General features: G+C 53.5%; 1 protein-coding gene across 4 annotated transcripts; it reads right to left on the bottom strand.

Moving 5' to 3' along the window:
* Positions 1-2: 2 nt before the first annotated feature.
* On the bottom strand, positions 3-12,353 carry LOC108924708 (ubiquitin carboxyl-terminal hydrolase 36-like). Of its 4 annotated transcripts, XM_029249983.1 has the most exons (19): positions 12,264-12,353; positions 11,846-11,931; positions 8,718-8,997; positions 8,412-8,633; positions 7,525-7,635; positions 6,847-6,949; positions 6,546-6,613; positions 6,375-6,445; positions 6,062-6,144; positions 5,703-5,814; positions 5,249-5,389; positions 5,043-5,143; positions 4,808-4,946; positions 3,831-4,175; positions 3,394-3,660; positions 2,817-3,005; positions 2,239-2,711; positions 1,994-2,140; positions 3-1,918 (listed from the first exon to the last, which is right to left on the bottom strand). In XM_029249983.1, the coding sequence occupies exons 3-18, from the start codon at positions 8,986-8,988 to the stop codon at positions 2,017-2,019; spliced, it is 2,820 nt and encodes a 939-aa protein (XP_029105816.1). In that variant the 5' UTR covers positions 8,989-8,997; positions 11,846-11,931; positions 12,264-12,353; the 3' UTR covers positions 3-1,918; positions 1,994-2,016. The 4 variants fall into 4 exon arrangements, with proteins under 4 accessions (XP_029105816.1, XP_029105818.1, XP_029105817.1 ...); XM_029249985.1 differs by lacking the exons at positions 3-1,918; positions 1,994-2,140 and having other exon boundaries at positions 2,292-2,711; positions 2,881-3,005; XM_029249984.1 differs by lacking the exons at positions 3-1,918; positions 1,994-2,140 and having other exon boundaries at positions 2,369-2,711; positions 2,828-3,005.
* Between the last annotated feature and the right edge of the window lie 6,257 nt (positions 12,354-18,610).

An 18,610-nucleotide genomic window follows, 5' to 3' on the forward strand; every position in this document is an offset into this window, starting at 1 on the left:
ACGTCCACCTTTATTGCACCGGTACATTGACAGCTCACAGCTCACCCTTTACATGTGTTTCTTTCTAGAAAAGTCTCTCCGGGGTGCAGGTCCCCCCCATCCCCTCACCTGGGGGGCCCTCGTACCGCTCAGCGTGTGCTTTAAAAGTGGTACTTGTCCGCACTAAAATACACTGGAGCTCAGGTACACGTGTATACCATAGTAAACACAGAGCAAACACCCCCCCCCCCCACCCTTCATTGGACTTTAGGACAAGGGCACCCATCACAACACGGTAAAATGTGGTACTCACACGTCACGTGTTCTAAGTTGACAATGCACACTGTGGCTCACGCTGCTTCTAACAGGGTGGGGGGCTCCTTATCGATACATCGAAGGGTTTCACCTCCTTCCTTACTGTGGCGGGGAAGGAGCGTGACGCTCTTTGCAGGACACACGTCTAGTGCAAGGGCCGGTGCGGGCGGCGTGCGCGCGCACACACGCGTGCTGGGGGGGTAACGGGCGGTGGGTTCGAGAAGTCCACCCACCGGCTCCGGATGACCCGAGTCGGGTGTCGAACCCAGGCTTGCATAGTGGCTCTTTGACCGCAAAGTCAGCGGAAATTGTCCAGGGTTGGCCGGGCCACAGCCAAATTACAATTACAATTACATTACAATTACCCAGAGCCTGGTGACGCCGCCACTCCGCGCAGAATGAAGTCCAGGGCCCCATACCACACAGAGATACCTTCATTGGGTAAGAAACAATGTTACCGTGGTGAGCTTCAGCTGTTCGTCCAGCCGTAAGAAGACAAGCCCTCACGTGTGCCCCCTGCTGAGCTCCCCCACCCCCACCCTGCACACGGAGCTCCGCCTCCTGGGAGACAAACATACGGACCCCACCTGCCACCTGATAACCGGGGAGGGGGGGAGGGCAGCATCCCTGTTGATGACTGCTGCCCCCCGATGAAGAAGCCACGAAGGCTCCTATTTTTGGAAATTCTAACCAGAGAACTAGAGCAGCACTGAGGTCACAAGTAAGAGGTATACTGTTGTCATGGCAACGGGAGGGCGGACTTGTGCGATGACGGGGAATTCATGAAAAGGGGTGACAAGTTTCCACAGTTTTTTTCGAAGACAAACAGGGTAAAAAAAAATCACTTTGGAAAGTAAAATGGGGGGGGGGGGGTGCTGTCGTTCCAGAACAGCTGCTGTTTATGCTTTATACAATTTACACTGTTTTTTACACTGGCCTGGATCTGCTCGCCCTTGTTGTTTCTGCAAGAACACAAACATCTGATTGCACCGGTGTGTGTGTGTGTGTGTGTGTGTGGGGGGGGGGGGTTGTGTCTCGCTCACAGCCCGTCGGTGCCCTCACCCACTTCCTGTTTAACACAGGAATCAGGACCTTCAACAGGACCGTCGTATTTGGACAAACGACCGAATTGGACGGCAGTTCAGCAGCCGCAGTCGTCCTGAAAGGGGGAGCTGAAAATAACCAGGCCGGGGTGTGTGTGTGTATGTGTACGCCACACACACACAAACCATGACGACTGACCAGGAGGGTTTCGGTTCTGCTTCCAATCCCTGGAGGAAGCAGTTTTCTGAATCTGCGTCCGTTACTAAAATTGCATATAATAATAATAATAATTTCCCCCTTTCATTCTCCACCTCTACGCTGTGTGCTGAATTTCCCATCAGCCCCTGCTTCCACAGCATCGCCCATCATGTCTGTATGCATCGAACCCGAGTCCCGCTCAGAGCATGCGCCCTTCGGTCTTCTCGACCCAAAGCGCACGTGGAGCGTGCCATGTTTACGGCCCTTTTACCGCCGTTTTACCCTCCTCGACCTAACATCGGTGCTCTGGTCTCCTCACATCCTCGACGAGCACAGCGGCGCGATGAATATCGTCTCGGCGTCTCTCCTGAACCTTCTGCGCCTGTTCGGAGGGACAAGGTCAGCAGCGCACAGCCGTAACATCTGTCCCACGCGCGTCTCTGCAAGCCGTTCGTACCCGAGTGACGAGTCGAGCGTCTCTCATCGACAGCGCTCTATGGGGGGGGGGGGGGGTCCATCAACCGCCGGGTAGCTCTTCCTTGCCCCCCCGGCTTCCTCCTCCTCCTCGTGTCCCTGTCGAGTCCTTCTTCTGATCCCTGGGCTCCTGAAACAAGGGTGAGACACCAGGACTGTCACTCGGGAGACACACACACACACTCTCTCTGAACCAACATGTGCCACACGAAGGAGCGAAAGCCTGACCTTTCGAGCGCAGATCCAGCTCCATCTTTCCACCCCTTTCCTCTCGGCTTCTTCTCTTTCCTCCTCCTGCTGCTTCTCGCTACTTCCACAGCTCTGCTGCTTTGGGGCTCGGCGAGTTCACGTGGGGGCCGCGCAGACGCAGGCGTGGACCAGGGGGCTGGACCCCGGGGCTGGATCTCGGGGCTGGACCGATATCTCCTGGACACCGGTCCTTCACTCTTCCTCCCCTCGTCTCTCCCATCCTCCTCCCGCCACTCTGGTTGACCGCAAGCGACCGCAGCCGAGAGGCGTCTCCACGTGTTCCTCACCGGGTCGGAGGACTTTGTCGGGGAAGGACGGCGAGGGGTAAACGAGGGACAGATGGGCGCCGGGGAGCTGCTTCCATGCGGACACAGAGTCCTCCGCGCGCTCATGTGGAGACGATGAGGATGGAGCCGATGCAGGGATGACGGCGTCTCTCTGGCGGGCGGGACCTGGGGATGGAGGGTGGGCGTGGCCAGCAGTTTGAGCCAAGAGTGAATACCGGGGTACAACACCAGAACACTTGGTAAAATACTGCACTGTGGCTCTACCGTTACCCTGTTTTCACCTGTGGACCAGGTCTGTGCGTTGAGGCGTCGCGCCCCAGAGCCGCGACCGTACCTAGGCTCCGGGCCTGGAGGAAGGTCGAAGGTGAAAGGGTAGAGCTGAACGGGATGCGTGGGGTCGCGGGATGAGCGATACGGAGGGCAGAGCGGATCCTCACTGCTGGTCGGAGCCCGACTGCCCTGTGTTTATCGACATAAATAAAAACTTGGTGGTCTAAATAAAGGAAAGAGAGGAAAGAAAGAGGAGACGATGACGAGGAAATGAGAAGGTGACCAAGGCGGTCGATCAAACAAAGAGCAACGGGAGTGAGAGACGAGGAGAAAACGAGAGATGGTGAGAAAAGGGACGTTGTTAAGAGGAGTTTTACGTCCGAACGGCGGAACACAAACGGGGGACAAGACCCAACTTGAAATGGGTCGTAGGAACCGCTTCTATTTCTACAAGTCGGATAAGAGCGTCGGTTGAGAGGATGAACTTGCACCCTTTTACCGCGACGTTTACAACTTGCAACTCGCGACGTGACCACTAGGGGGCGCACTTCTGCGTGGAACCAGCTGCTTTTCTTACCTTTTTGGCGGACAGCGCCAGTTTCTTGGCGGGGGGCGGCGACATGGTGCTGGTGGGTTCGCAGGTCACGTTCGTGAGGGCCTGGGGTTTCAGCTTGGCCATCTTCTGCTCCTCCGGGGGGCCTTCGCCCGTCTCCGCGGCGGGGGGGCCGGGGGGCTCCTCGCTGTCGGCGGCGCACGCCCCGCCTCTCGGGGGTGCCCCTCCCGCAGGCGCGCTGCGGGGTCCGGCGGTGTCCCTGCGGCCTCCCGCCTCCCCGAGTTCCAGATCCTGGAAGTCAGAGCATCTCCGATTATCGCCAACGACTCGAACCCTGGACAGGCCGGCGGGGGGGGGGTCTCGGTACCACAGTGGGACTGGTCCAAGCAGGTCGTCCCAGAGTCAGCGCAGAACTAAAAGTCACAGCTCGCTGAGAGCGAGAGGGCTGGAGGGGGGCATACCTTTGAGTCAGAGGAGTCCCCGGAGGAGGAGGAGTCAGACAGGGACTTCAAGGAGGTAGAGGTGGACAAGCTCCTCCCCTCCGTCCTGCCCAGGCCGTGGGTCGAACCCGGAGCCTTGCCGAAGGCTTGCCGCTGCGGCTTCTTCGCCTTGGCGAGAGGCCCCTCGGCCGGCGAGGCGCAACCCGGCAGCCTGGGGGTGCTGACGGGGGAGGGCAGGTCCCCGTCCGGCTTGGGGGGGGACTGGAACCCGGAGCCTTTTCTGGAAGGTACCGCAGCGACGACGCCGGAGGCACCGCATCCGCTGTCCAGGGACTGCAGCTTCCGCGGCTGGGGCTCGAGCTGCTTCTGTGCGGGTGCGAAAAGCGACGGACCGTCAGAGCACGGAATCGGTATCGGCATCTCCCACAATCCCCGGCGCTTTTACCCATCTCCAGAGTCCGGCCCGTTTCTCAGCCTCGAGATGCATCTTAGCCTCTGGTGTCAAGGGTTCGAGGGTCTCGTCGCTTCGCATTTCGCATCAATTACATTACAATCACACTATGCGGCTCTACCTCCACTTTTCCTGTGATCACATCGCCGTTACCCGACAGCGACATCTTGATGTATCGCTCCACTGCGTCTTCACTTTTACTCCGTTCGTCCGTAGTCGACGTTAAGTAACTCGTCTTACACCAGCGGTGTGTTTCGGGAAGCGCCGCGTCTGCTTTCCTTAAAAGTACTCATATTTACGTTTATTTTTTAATCCCACTTAAAATTTACAGTGTCAGTCTACTGACAATTATTTACCCATTTATACAGCAGGGCAATTTTACTGGGGCGATTCAGGGTAAGTACCATGATTCGAACCTGAGACCTTTGGCCCTAAAGGCAGCGGCTCTAACCGGTGCTCCCTACTCTACTATAATTAAATCAGGTCGGGGGGGTAATCAGGGTGCGACCCGGTAAGGAAGGCGGTAAGCTGGGGCCTCGTCTCGCACCTTCGTCACTTGCGGGGAGCACAGTGGCCCGTTGGGAGTCGCCTTCTTCAGCTGCTCTGGGGTGAGGCCGCTTTTCCCAGAATGCACCACTCCCTGCTTCACCGCCACGCCATCAGCGCTCTTCTTGGCCTCGGGAATCCTGAGGATAGGACCGTGTCAGCGTGTCGCTCTGCTGCGATGACCGCCGGTCACCGGACCCACGCTGCGCCCCGAGAGCTCCCCCCTGCGCTCGTACCTCAGGTAGAAGAGCACGTAGGCCTGCTGGTTGAGCACCACCTTGACAGTGCTGGGATGGACCATGGAGTCGTTCATCTGGTACCACTGCCCGTTGCTGGCCTGCGGGACACACAGCGGAGGCGTTCGTACGTCGGCTCCTCGGCCGACCCCGACCCCGTCCCCGAACCCGGGCCACCCCGCACGCATCCGCATTAACGCTCTCACCTTAACGTAGCAGTAGTAGTGGCCAGCATGACAGCTATACCCAGAATGCACCAGGACGGCGTAGAGGCCGTACATGACGGGCTCCCCGGAGCTCTGCGACATGTAAGGTCTGATGTTGAGGAATTCTGGGTAGCCAACATCCTGACGGGAAAATAACACGTCAGCGTGGTCATGGTCAGAGAGTGACCGCGAGACAGAGAGAGCGACCGCCCCAACTCCAGGACCAGAAAGTGTGCAGCAAAGATCACTGCAGACCCTTCCCAGCCACCGGGGTCATCACTGGGCAATAAGAGGCAATAAGGACCCAATGAATCAGGGACAAAAGCAGTGTAATAATCCATAATGATACTGTTTATTAATATGTTTAATTAATATTTATTAATGTGTCACAAACTACATCTATTACATCGGCCTGTATTACTTCTGGATTCTCTCTCTCACACACACGACTCACCTTGGTGATTTTCCCCCCGCTGAAGTTGGCGAACCTCTTGAGGGACAAGGTGAGGACGCTGGAGGCCCGGTGGACGGTGAAACGCTTGGACGCAGGCACTTTCTTCTTACATCTGGGCCACGGAGACAATAAAAATTAAAATAAGTGGCACTGAAGAGACATGTGTGTGTGTGTGTGTGTGTGTGTGTGTGTGTGTGTGTGTGTGCGCGCGGTGGGGGGGCTCCACCCCCATTAATGTGCTCCAGCGAAGTGACCTTCAGCTCCACAGACACAGCGAACTGTTCACAGAACCTCGGACCAAAGCATTGCCATAATCACAACGTGCGCACACACACACACAGCAAGGGGGTGGGACTCACTTCGCACACATGTACGCGTTCTCTCCGCTCAGGACATCCGGCTTCACGAAGAGCTCCAGGGCTCGCACGATGTTGGCTGCTTGCTGGACGAAAACACGACAACATCCGTTACCTTAACAACGGGCAAGCTGTGTGTGTGTGTGTGTGTGTGTGTGTGTGTGTGTGTGTGTGAGATAAAGAACAGCACGGTGCTGAGAGGTTCTTCTTTGGAGGGTAAAAGGTGGAAACACCTGCGGGCCTGAGGTCGTTGTACCCCGGTGAAGACGGACAGAACTGTGGGGAAATAAGGGACCTTCCAGAAGGTTCCGCTCACCCGGATCTCCAGAGCGATGTCGAGGTAAGGGTCGTAGGTGTCCGACACGCTTTTACACACGGTGCACTTGACTTCGCGTGGTGGGGGGGGGTGGGAGATGGAGAGAGAGACAATAATACGGTAAAGGTCATCCGGGATAGAGAGGACTGCAGGAATCGGCGCTCTCCGTACCTCGGGACCTGAGGTATCCACCAAAGATCTGGTGGACCAGCGTGGTGGCCTGAGACTGTCTGTCCAACCTGTAGGAAACACAGAGAGACAGCGTCACACTGTATATTTACCTTAAACTTACCCTTTTGCATTTCGAAAAACTGCACGGTTAGAGAGTTAATACCTTAACGGTCAATATTCATCTGGAGGAGAACATTTCCGTACAACATGTATCTCCAATTCCAACAGATCCTCTCTCTCTCACACTCACAGACACACACACACACACACACACACACACACACACACACAGGCATCTTACTTTGTGTATCCGCTCAGACAGGCCTTCTGCATGGCATCGATGGTGTAGCGCAGGAACTCATGTGCATCTTCCTGGCTCCCGAAGCGAAAATGTCGGGCGATTTCTGGAACAGATCCAGCACGTAAACGTCAACAATGATCGCAGAATATTCTATAATGCGCACATGCAGCACATGGGGCCGTTAGCCAAAGCTGAGCCCCATATCGTATTTGGGAAAGGCAATGAGAACCCGCAGTTGGTCACATGGTCTGAAGCCCCGCCCCTTTCCCCGCCTCTTTGCTCTGCCGGCACCTCGCCCAGCCAGCAAGACGTGAACACGCCGGAAACGTCATTAAACAAATTATTTCTTTTGATTAATCTTTCGCAAAACTGGCACGGAGACCGAGGAGCCGGAGAGACGGGAGGACAGTTTGAAGGCAACGAGCTCGCAGCCCCCTTCGGGGGACGTGACCCTACATCACTCATCTGTGGAAGTGGTGACGTCAGTGATGGGATGGTGACAAATTTGGTTGAAAGGATGAGAGGGAAGACGGAGACGGGGGGGGGGGGCACTGCGGTTCACAGGTACAGCTGTCACCAATTTCTGCCGAAGCAACGTCCCTCCAAAGCTCCGCCCACCGAGGACCCGCCCACTTCATGACATGCATCTGGGATGGGAGGGGCACAAAGGAGCCTCACTTTTCAGGTCCCGGATGAAGGAGACAGGCTTGATGGCGTTGCCAGTGTTGGCGAAGGCTTGAATCATGTGGTTCTGCATCACGCAGATCATGCAGAAGCCGGACTGGTGACCTGAAGGGGGAGAGCGGCGAGGCCGTGTGTCATACGCCCACAGAGACACACGCACGCGCACAGATACACACACGCACTCAAAAGGACAGAGGCAAGGCCATCTAAGGTGAGCGATTCCACCCACACAGAGACCTTCACACACCCTGACGAGCGCACGGATCGTCGCTTTCAAAGCACACTGTCTGCAAGCCTGGGACCAGTGAAGACACACCTGAGAGCGTGTGTGCGCGCGCGCGTCGGAGAAATCTGCAATCAGCCGCAACAAATTTACGTGGTAAAAACGCGAGGGTAACAACACGGGCGATTCTCCCAGCAAAATCCCACGGTGCCGGAAAGGTGAAACTCAAGCCCCTCGGTCGCCATGACGACGACTGTTGAGGACGGCACAGGCGACACGTTTCAGAAGGGTTTCCAACTGCAGTCCAAAAATGTGTTCCAGGTGGACTGGTGACTCCAAAGTGCTCTGTGTGTGTGTTACACCGGTCCGCTGTGTACATGCGAAGGACTGCAGGTACTTTACCGTAGTGCACCTACATTGTAAGTTACCTCGGATAAGCCAGTTAACATCCATGCTAATTAAGTTCAGGGAAAAGTGTCTGCTAAACGAACACCTGTGAACGCTCTGCACACACCGGGCTGCGGGATTCAACCCCACGCGAGCCGTCGACACAGCCATCCACACGCGCTTCCATTCGCTCGCAGCTCGAGCCACCGACGCGCGGGAAACGAAGGAGCGCGGAGCGCCGCCTACAGCCGGGAGCCGGGCGGGAACTCACAGGCACGGCTGTGCTCCCGGGAGAGCAGGTAGTTGGCGAGTGGCGGCGTGTAGGTGAGACACTGCACCGTGGAGTTGAGGAAGCAGGTGTTGCCCAGGTTCTGGAGGCCGGCGCCCACCCTGCACACGCGCTCCCACCGCATGGAGAGCCGGTGGCCCGGAAACAGCACCTTCTGGGGGGGCGGGATGCCGTCGCTCGGACCGCCGGCCGCGCTCTCCGCGACTGGAGAAGAGTCGAGAGGTGAGAAGATACGGCACGGCCCGCCTGTCAGCTCAGCCCGGCAACTCCGGCCAACAGCCGACTCACCCTGCTTCTTCACCTGCGTCGGTTCGGCAGCCCTCTGCCCGGCGGCACCCTCGAGCCTGGGGGTGGGGTTGGGGTTGAGGATCACATACTTGCTCCGCAGCGCCTCCAACTGGCCGGACAAGCCCCTGCTGGCCGGCTCAAACTCGATCTTCTGCAGCAGCACCTTGCGGGCCGAGGAGGCCAGCAGCTTGTGGAGGTCGCCGGCGTCCTCCGCCGCCGAGTCCTTGCGGCTCGGCTTCAGGGCTTCCTTCAGCTTGTCCACGATAGGCATGGCGCATCACTGCGGGGGAGGGGGGGACACAGCGTCACACCACTGGGGACAGGAAGGGCCGTCCCTCACCTCACTCGGCATACGTACAGTACGGTACCAATCCCAACCCGCAGGCGGCACTGCACCACATGCACCTGGAACCACAGGAGCCTTCTGGGGGGACGCAGACAGACATCCCAGCACCTCTTTCTGGAAAATCCCTCCAGAAACGGCACCACCAGCACAACAGGTGGTGCGGGTAAGCGGCACAGCGGCGCCGATCTAACAAACACCCAGCTGACACCTCCGACCCATTGATCCATCCACAAACAGCAGCAGCATTCACCCCTGGACCAGGATCCTCTCCAGGTTTTGGCGACTCCGAGAGAAGGTACCTTCGAGCCCAGAGTCTCCTCCGCCGTGCCTCGAAGAGCTGCTTCCGAGCCGCCGAAACGACACAAATCCTTGTTGCCGTGGAGAAGGGCAGGATGGAATTGCTGAGGCTGAACCGAGTCGCCTGACGCAACCGGCAACCAACACCTCCGGGTACGAGAACCTTCCAGAAAGGGCAGGGAGCACCTGCTGAGAGGAGAAGGGATCTCCAGTCCCGGTGGACAAGCACCGCACCTCCGGTTTCAGGGCGTGTAGGGAAACGATAGTGTGACGCCTCGGAATTCTGGATCATTTACACACACGTCTAACCGTCTTGTGTCTCGCTGTCCCTCCGTGGTTTGAAAGCAGGAGGACAGAGATTGCGGCTGGATGACGGCAACATCCAAGACGGCGGCTATCATGCTGGTGCTGACCGTCCAAGGAGCGCAGGACACACACACGCGCGCACGCACACACACACACTAAGAGGGGAGGAGCCAGCAGGGTTGCCGGAGGAGGGTGAGAGAGTCGCCGCCACCGTCGCCGCAGCGTGACGGAGAGGACTTGCTCACAGAGCAGGTGGTGGAGGGCAGCGCTGTGGGGGGGAGGGCGCTGGCGCAGCACACGGCTGGCACACACAAGGGCGCGCTAACCTTGCCGCGGCATCGGCAAAGGAGCGAGTCATCGACCACCCACCCGCCGCAAAGTCCTCGGCTGATGATGCAACCGGGGAGGGGGGTGCGAACCCCGCAGCACCAGCCGGGCCCGTTTACCTGTCTGTTTACCGCTCTTTGTTTGTTTGTTTGCACACACAAGGGTTCAGCAGCCAGCAGCGCGATGTCTCTATACTCTCCTATCCGGAGCATTGACTCCCACTGGGGCCGTTTACTCCTGAGCGGTGTAAATAATACTGACATTAATATTAGCGCAAAGATCCCTGTTTACTCTGTCAGCAACTATTCTTAGACGTTGTTTATCTGAGGCCTCCTTCCATGGTGAGCGAAGATGTTTGTACACAGCGTTACTCTAATCGATTATACAGCGTGGTAATTCTTTACCGCATCACCTCAGGCTAAGTGCCTTGATCAGGAGTCCCCGAGGCTGAGCTGCCTGGTGCGCAGCGGCATCCCAAGGGGTGTCGTGCGCCTGTGCTGGTTCGACACCGCAGTTTCACGCACTTCCTCACGGCAGCGTGGCCGTGGTCGTCGGTTCGAGACCCGAGCCACACAAAGGGAACAACTCGACCGGAGAGCTGGAGTCCAACGGTGCGCTTCCAGCAACTTCCGTACATCTCGAGACTTCAAACATCTTAAAAAAGATCCATCCAACCATCTACTCACACACACCCAGCCATCATCCCTTCATCCATTTATCGAGTATCAATATCTGAGTACCCAGCGAGATGATCAGCACATGCTGGAAACCTGGGGGCCTAACAAAGCAGGGGTCACCTGGAAGAGTTGGAAAACCGTCACAGGACACACACGCTCGCACGCTAAGGATGATCATCCTCGCCACTTCACACCTACAGGAGTGTTTGGAAGGAAAGAGGGAGAGAGAGAGAGAAGGTGCACACGGCCACCGAGCAATCAGCCGAGGCCCCAGGGAAGCCACGACGGTGATCGGAAAGAATCGGCTGGAGAAACAAGGACCTTTCGGCAACACGTCTTCATTCGTCCCCGATTTACACCTGAAGCGGTGGGAGAGCTGACGCCCCACATCGATAATTACTGCGTCCCAACCGAGAGCTGAGGCACAGCGAAAAGCCGCGCACCTCGCCACTGTCCGGGATGAGAGCCGCTGACCTCCAGGCTCCAAAAGTTGTCATAACTACGACTCCCGTGTGACTCCCGTAAATCAGAGACTACAAAATGTCACCATCGTTCATGAGCTTCAGTTAAATCTGGAAGCTCAGTTCACGGTATGTGAAGCTTTTAGGGGTCTTCTATTATTATTTCTATTATTAATACTATTATTATTACTGTTAATGCATCTCAATCTGTCGCTGCAAGTAATAGAGTTTCTGAGGTTCAGGCTCAGAGGAGATTGTTGTTACCTTCACTATTTAAAGACAAAACTTGAGGAAACATTAAGGAGGTGCGGAAAATCGCGTTTTACGGCGAGAGATTTTTTTTGGAATCACGCCGAGGCTCCGCAAAGGCCAATGCACCCGTCAGAGCGCTTGTGGGGAGATCATCGAACTCCACACACACACGGCTCTAGTGATCAGAAACACACACTGGTAGGGTGGGTGTGTAACAGTGATCGCTCGAGTCATACACAATAACATGGGGAGGCCGTGTTTATGGGAGAAAACACACACACACACACACACACACACACACACACATCTTTGTTGGAAAACACACCTGGAGCTCCACCACAATCAGAAAGGTGTGTTTGACAGGAATTCTCCAGACATGCTAGGAGGCACGATGATGGAGGGCATGATAGGGGGAATGATTGAGAGGATGATGGAGGGATGGAGGCACCTGGCAGAACTCACCTGGTTCATCATCACTGCATCTCAACTCAAGCCTCGTTCATTCAGAGCAGGAGGAGAGCAGCTCAAGGTCGCTTTGGGATCGATCGCTGTCAACAGCAAACACGTATACGGACGGATTTATTATAAATATATATTATGAGCACAATAAGGACGTAAACTGCGCCTTATGCTACTACATGATGCGCGCGCGCCATGGCATGACAGAAACATTAAACATCAACAGTGTGGAAAAGCAGGCTCGATTTGCCCCACCGGCGGCGGGAGGGGGGGGTGACAGGCTCCGCAGCTGCACTGCAGTGAACCAGCACCCCGCCCCCCCCCCATCGGACACTAATAAACGCGGTTATTTACAACAGACTGTATAAGAAACGTCCTCAGTCAGTGCGACAGTGAGCGCAGCGCTGCCTTCGCTCCTCACCAGCTCTCCGCGACGCGTCGCCCCCGCGCACGCAAAACGGCTCTTTTCCGCTCGATACCTGAATTCGTTACATTGTTGCCATTCGCGCATGGCGCAATGTAGGAAGGCGTGGCCTACGTTCACTACCATTCGCATACACCAGTAGTCTTTGGAGTCGGTGACAAACCCGTTCTCCGGACTTTGGCGCTGGCATCCAATCAGAAGCCAAAGAAGGAAGGCTTACGAGTAATTGGCAATCTGTTCACCCAATGAGAGCCTAGCTCACTTTGATTGACTGTCATAAGTAATGACGCTTCAGAGTTAATGACGACGCAGCCTCTATGTAATTGTGCTGACTCCCAATCATAAGATACATAAGGCGGGTTGACGCGTAATTGGCAATGGACTCGCCCATTCGGTAAAGAGCAAAGGCGTGGCTTATGTTGACTGACATCTCATGCAGCAATAGGTACGAGAGGCTGTGCTACAGGAGGGCGGGCGCTCGGGGCAATAATATCCAATAGGAGCCCACAGGGGCGGGAACACACGCAAATGGCAGCTTGTCTACGGGATCCATTTTAAAGCCGACTGTCCAGTTCCAGGGATGACCGCTATGGGGTGGGGGTTGCGCGAAGCACGTGACGGGGCACATTGCGGACAGTCCACCAGCCTGGTCTGGACCCATGATCCCAGAGGACACCCTGTCTCTGACTTCTGGGCCTGAGTCACGTGGTTCTCGAGACCGGGGATGCGGGATCCTCCGCACGTGGATGTTCCTGAATGAATGAATGAAGTGCTTGTTTGACACGAAAACCCATTTATTTGTTGTGATGCACATGTTTCGATGTCACCGTTGCCTTTCTGTGTGTACATGCCTGACATGACTGAAAATCACACTAATTTTACTCAAATTTTACTTTTTCGAGCTCTGAGGAAATCGTTTGAACGTGCATTTCCTCATATTTCTTTGCTCGCCCCTTTTGAAGAAAATATAATTTACATGCCGTGTTAATGAAGCTCTAGGAGCAAATTACGCCCCCTGCTGGTGGTTTTAATAAAAGCGATTATAGGACTGCGATCGCGTCGCAACGTCATATTCATTTTTTTCCACGATGTCTTTCAGTGCAAACACGGGTCCAGGTAAAACTTACTTTTGACCCATGGAACTGAATTTCTTTCACACAGGAGGGCTAGACTTGGCAGTGAGGAATGTCAGGGACAGAAGCGCAGCCTCCTCCTGCGAAAATGCTGTTGGACACATTAATTTCATTAATATTATCCTTATGGGGGCTGTTTTCTTGTCAAAGTATAATTTCTCAGTATTGTTGCCCCCAGATGGGGGTGCGGTGGCGCAGTGGGTTGGACCGCCGTCCTCCTCTCCGGTGGGTCTGGGGTTCGAGTCCCACTTGGGGTGCCTTGCGACGGACTGGCGTCCCGTCCTGGGTGTGTCCCCTCCCCCTCCGGCCTTATGTTGTCCCCAGAAAGCTGTCCGTGTCCCAGTTTCAGAGCCTGAAATACCTTGATGGGGTTTCCGATGGCTCCTGAGCTCGGGCAAAAGCAAGATACGATCTGGGTTCTTTCCATTGGAAGTTGCCCGTAACGCATGTTGCCGGGACGCCCCCTTTGCTCGCTGCCCGTGGAAACAACGCCTGCGTGGACATCGGCACCAATCTTTCTTCAGCAGAACGTTCCAGAGCAAAGTCCTTCTCGGTAACTTCGTCAGTATCGCTGCTCTATGGAGGGAGTGTGGGGAGCCCAGTGAAGAGTGTTTGAGATGCTGAGAGAAGCCCACACAAACAAAGGAAGAACGTGTAAACATGGAAGCCCAAACCTTTCGATGTGAGGGAACACACACTTTCAGAACCGCTTGTCCCATACAGGGTCACAGGGAACCGGAGCCTACCCGGCAACACAGGGCATAAGGCCGGAGGGGGAGGGGACACAGCCAGGACGGGACATCAGTCCATCGCAAGGCACCCCAAGCAGGACTCGAACCCCAAACCCACTGGAGAGCAGGACTGTGGTCCAACCCACTGCACCACCATGCCACCACACCCCCTGTGAGGGAAAATCTGATCCAAAATGATATGGACCCCCGACCAAAGAAACACATCCATCTCTCCATCCATCCAATTTCCATAACTGCTTGTCCTGAGCAGGGTCACAGTGAACCAGGGCCAATCCTGGAAGCACTGGATGCAAGGCTGAAGGCAGTACACCCTGGATGGGACGCCAGTCCATCGCACAGCAGCCACCCATGCACACACTACAGGCAGTTTAGCCCCACCAATTCACCTGAAGTGCATCTCTTTGTGGGGGGTGGGGGGGAACCCATGCAAACATGGGGAGAACATGCAAATTCCGTGCAAACCGAGCAGGGATCGCACCCACGTTTTCTCGCGTCATCCAGGCGCCATGCCATCCCACCAAAGAAACGACTCTATGTAAATCTTTCCGAAGCTCTCGGACGCTGCTACGCCCTCAGCGAAGAGGACTGATTTAGGAAGCAGCATTCAACAGGACTCTGACCGCGTGCATATTTACGTTTCCAGTGACCGTCTCCAGAGAAGGTGCCTTTTTGGTATCAAGACCAGTGGACTCACATCTACAGCCAGAAGAGCTGCTGCTCGTACGATTCAACCTTTCCAGCTTTCATGGCACATAATGGAATGAATATTATTTACCTTGGGGGTGCGGTGGCGCAGTGGGTTGGACCACAGTCCTGCTCTCCGGTGGGTCTGGGGTACGGGTCCCGCTTGGGGTGCCTTGCGACGGACTGGCGTCCCGTCCTGGGTGTGTCCCCTCCTCCTCCGGCCTTACGCCCTGTGTTGCCGGGTAGGCTCCGGCTCCCCGTGACCCCATATGGGACGAGCGGTTCTGAAAATGTGTGTGTGTGTGTGTGTGTGTGTGTGTGTGTGTGTATTATTTACCTCCATCTAAAGTCACTTGCAGAACAGGTGTCACAAGTTAGTTGTGTCTCATAATAACTGTACACTGTATGGCTGGAATGTTGCTGGGCGATGAATATGGCTGGTGGACATGTTTGAGCTGAGCTGCTGCCTAATGTGATTATTCTAAGTCAGTTAGCATTTTTTGACACAAAATTAGTTTTTTCTGCATTTGTACACAATGCACACGTGTGTTAACACCTTTACATTTATGTATTTAGGTGATGCTTTTCTCCAAAGCATCTCAAAGGTAAACTATTAATGAGTGCTATACAACAGAGTAATTTTTACTGCATCAGTTCAGGGTCATACCTTGATCAAGGGGTGCGCAGGAGGAGGTGGAATTCAAATGTGGGTCCTTCAAGTGCGAGATGACAGCACCGACCACTGTGCCACCTGTGTCACCTGTTTCCCGAAACTCAAAACATACACTCACTAGCCACTTTATTAAGTAGACCCGTTCAACTGCTCATTAATGCAAACATCTAATCAGCCAATCACATGGCAGCATCTCAATGCATTTAGGCATGTAGACATGGTCAAGACAATCTGCTGAAGTTCAAATTCAGCATCAGAATGGGGAAGAAAGGTGATTTAAGTGACTTTGAACATGGCATGGTTGTTGGTGCCAGACGGGCTGGTCTGAGTATTTCAGAAACTGCGGATCTACTGGGATTTTCACGCACAACCATCTCTAGGGTTTACAGAGAATGGTCAGAAAAAGAGAAAATATCCAGTGAGCGGCAGTTCTGTGGGGGAAAATGCCTCGTTGATGCCAGAGGTCAGAGGAGAATGGCCAGACTGCTTCAAGCTGATACAAAAGGCAACAGTAACTCAAATAACCACTTGTTACAACCGAGGTATGCAGAAGAGCATCTCTGAACGCACAACACGTTGAACCTTGAAGCAGATGGGCTACAGCAGCAGAAGACCACACCGGGTGCCACTCCTGTCAGCTAAGAATAGGAAACTGAGGCTACAATTCGCCTGGGCTCACCAAAATTGGACACTAGAAGATTGGAAAAATGTTGCCTGGTCTGATGGGTCTCGATTTTTGCTGCGACATTCAGATGGTAGGGTCAGAATTTGGTGTAAACAACATGAAAGCATTGATCCATCCTGCCTTGTATCAACGGTTCAGGCTGGTGGTGGTGGTGTCATGGTGTGGGGGTAATTTTCTTAGCACACTTTGGGCCCCTGAATGCCACAGCCTACCTGACTATTGTTGCTGACCAAAATCCCTGAGGAATGTTTCCAGAACCTTGTTGAATCTATGCCACGAAGAATTCAGGCAGTTCTGAAGGCAAAAGGGGGTCCAACCCGCCCAGCGAGGTGTGCCTCATAAAGTGACCAGTGAGTGTATATTACAGACATTTATTGTGAGGCAGTTTGAGATGAAATAGTGCATCGAAAGTTACTTCATTATTTAATAACAGATACTGTCAAGGCAGTTTCATTTTCCCAGAAAGACCAGCGTGGCACAATCTCAGCATTCCACTCACTGGCGTGAGATTCTTTGACAAAGGAGGGTGGAGGTGTTTGTGCAGGGCGGGTTTGTTGTTCATAACATATAAAGGCTGCTGTCACACTTCTCCTTCAATCACGGAGACACGGTAAAGTAGGATACACTGCTCTATTACCCTAAAGTGAGAATTTACTCCACTGTGGCGGTAGAACTTACTCTTTGTGATAAGTGAAAATTAATGTACTGTATTATGCATTGGCTTTAACTATTCGAAACTGTGTGTTTGTTGCAGATCTGGGAAATTTCATGTAATGAAACATCAGAATTTGTGTCTGTCTTTTCAGGTTTACTTTCACGCGTTGCCATAGTTTATTATTAGCTAACAACATTTACATTACTTCGTTTAGCTGATGCTTTTCTTCAAAATGACTTACAATGTTAAGCTGCTTATAATTAGTTATCATTTATACAGGTGGGTAATTTTAGGGTAAGTACCTTGCCCATAGGTATTAGAGCTGGGCGTGAGAGTTGAACCTGTGACCTTTAGGGCTACAGGGAGCACCTCTAACCTCTACGTTACCAGCTGCGTGATACTTAAATCCACTATTTACTTTTATTCATTCAACTCTTTTCTCCAAATGTGAAGCTACTAACAATTTTTTACCCATTTAAACAACTTAGGAGATGGATCTTGCTCAAGGGTACTACACCCGGAAGTGGGATTTGAACCTGTGACCTGTGGATCTAAAGATTTTATATCATTTCATTAATGCAGGTGTGTTCAGATGGTGACTCCGCTCCAAGGAGATTGATACCGGCCGTTTTTGGTGGCTCTTCATGCGTAAGGATATCGTTCAGCTGTCTGCTGTGTCCTCGGTTAGAACGAACCTTTTGAGCGCTCGTCACACTCTGCATGCGTCCGACCCGTCAAGAGGGGGCCGCCGTTTAAACGGATTGCTACTGGCACTGCTGCAGAGCGCACCGCTGTACGTGCGCTCATGTCTTTGACTGCTATCATATTTTAAATGTTCCTATAAACATTTAAAGTCATGTAGTCTTTGTGAGTGTAGTGGCATTGTGAGGGGGTTGAATTACCACTATCTCCTATAGGGGAGAAAATAACTGGTTGCCGGGAGAAAAATAAAATACAAATTAATTAAAATCTCCTAAATTAATTAAAGAACAAAAGTTATTTTGCTCATGACGGTAAAATCAGGACATTTGATATTTTTCTAGCTTGTCTCTAAATGTCCTGTTTTCCTTAGTCCGTTTTCAGTAACAACTTGTCCACATTGTCCCTTCTAAAATCCTGCCCCTGGATGAAACAAAACGAGCGAACGCGACTAGACGTCGTACTTCAGCTCTTTTTCCACTCATTGCGGAAGTGAAGCGACCACATTATGGACTAAAAAGCCTCTGCCGAACTATGAGTCTGTGCTATTAAAAAAGGGTCTATATTCTCACGGGCCATTTTAGCAGTTTTAAATTGACAGGCGTCGTCATAGGAATTAAACAGGGGGACATCCGGTAGTGTAGTGGTTAAACCTACTGCCTTTAGACTCAAAGGTTGCAGGTTCAATCGCCTCCCCTGGCTATAGTACCCTGGAGCAAGGTACTTAACCCTACATTGCCCTGGTAAAATTATGCAACTGTGTAAATATGTAATAATGGTAACCTTAACATTGTAAGTTGCTTTGGAAAAAAAGCATCAGCCAAATGAATAAATGTAAATATGAGGGAAAAGTGGGCTGGTATTTTTTACATTATTTTTACCTTTTTTCCCCCACACTTCAGTTTCCTTGAACATGACTTCCTGTTCATATCCGAGTAGCATGTGCAAGAATGTCCTTTTTTCCTCGAGATCAGGTGGATCTTCCTGGAGTCCAGGGTGTGTGTGCTGAACATGAAGGGGACGTACAGCTTTACATCCCATTTGCTGCTGCTCTGTCTGGCCA

This window comes from Scleropages formosus, chromosome 3 (assembly GCF_900964775.1).
Source record: "Scleropages formosus chromosome 3, fSclFor1.1, whole genome shotgun sequence".
In the NCBI taxonomy this organism is placed as follows: domain Eukaryota; kingdom Metazoa; phylum Chordata; class Actinopteri; order Osteoglossiformes; family Osteoglossidae; genus Scleropages; species Scleropages formosus.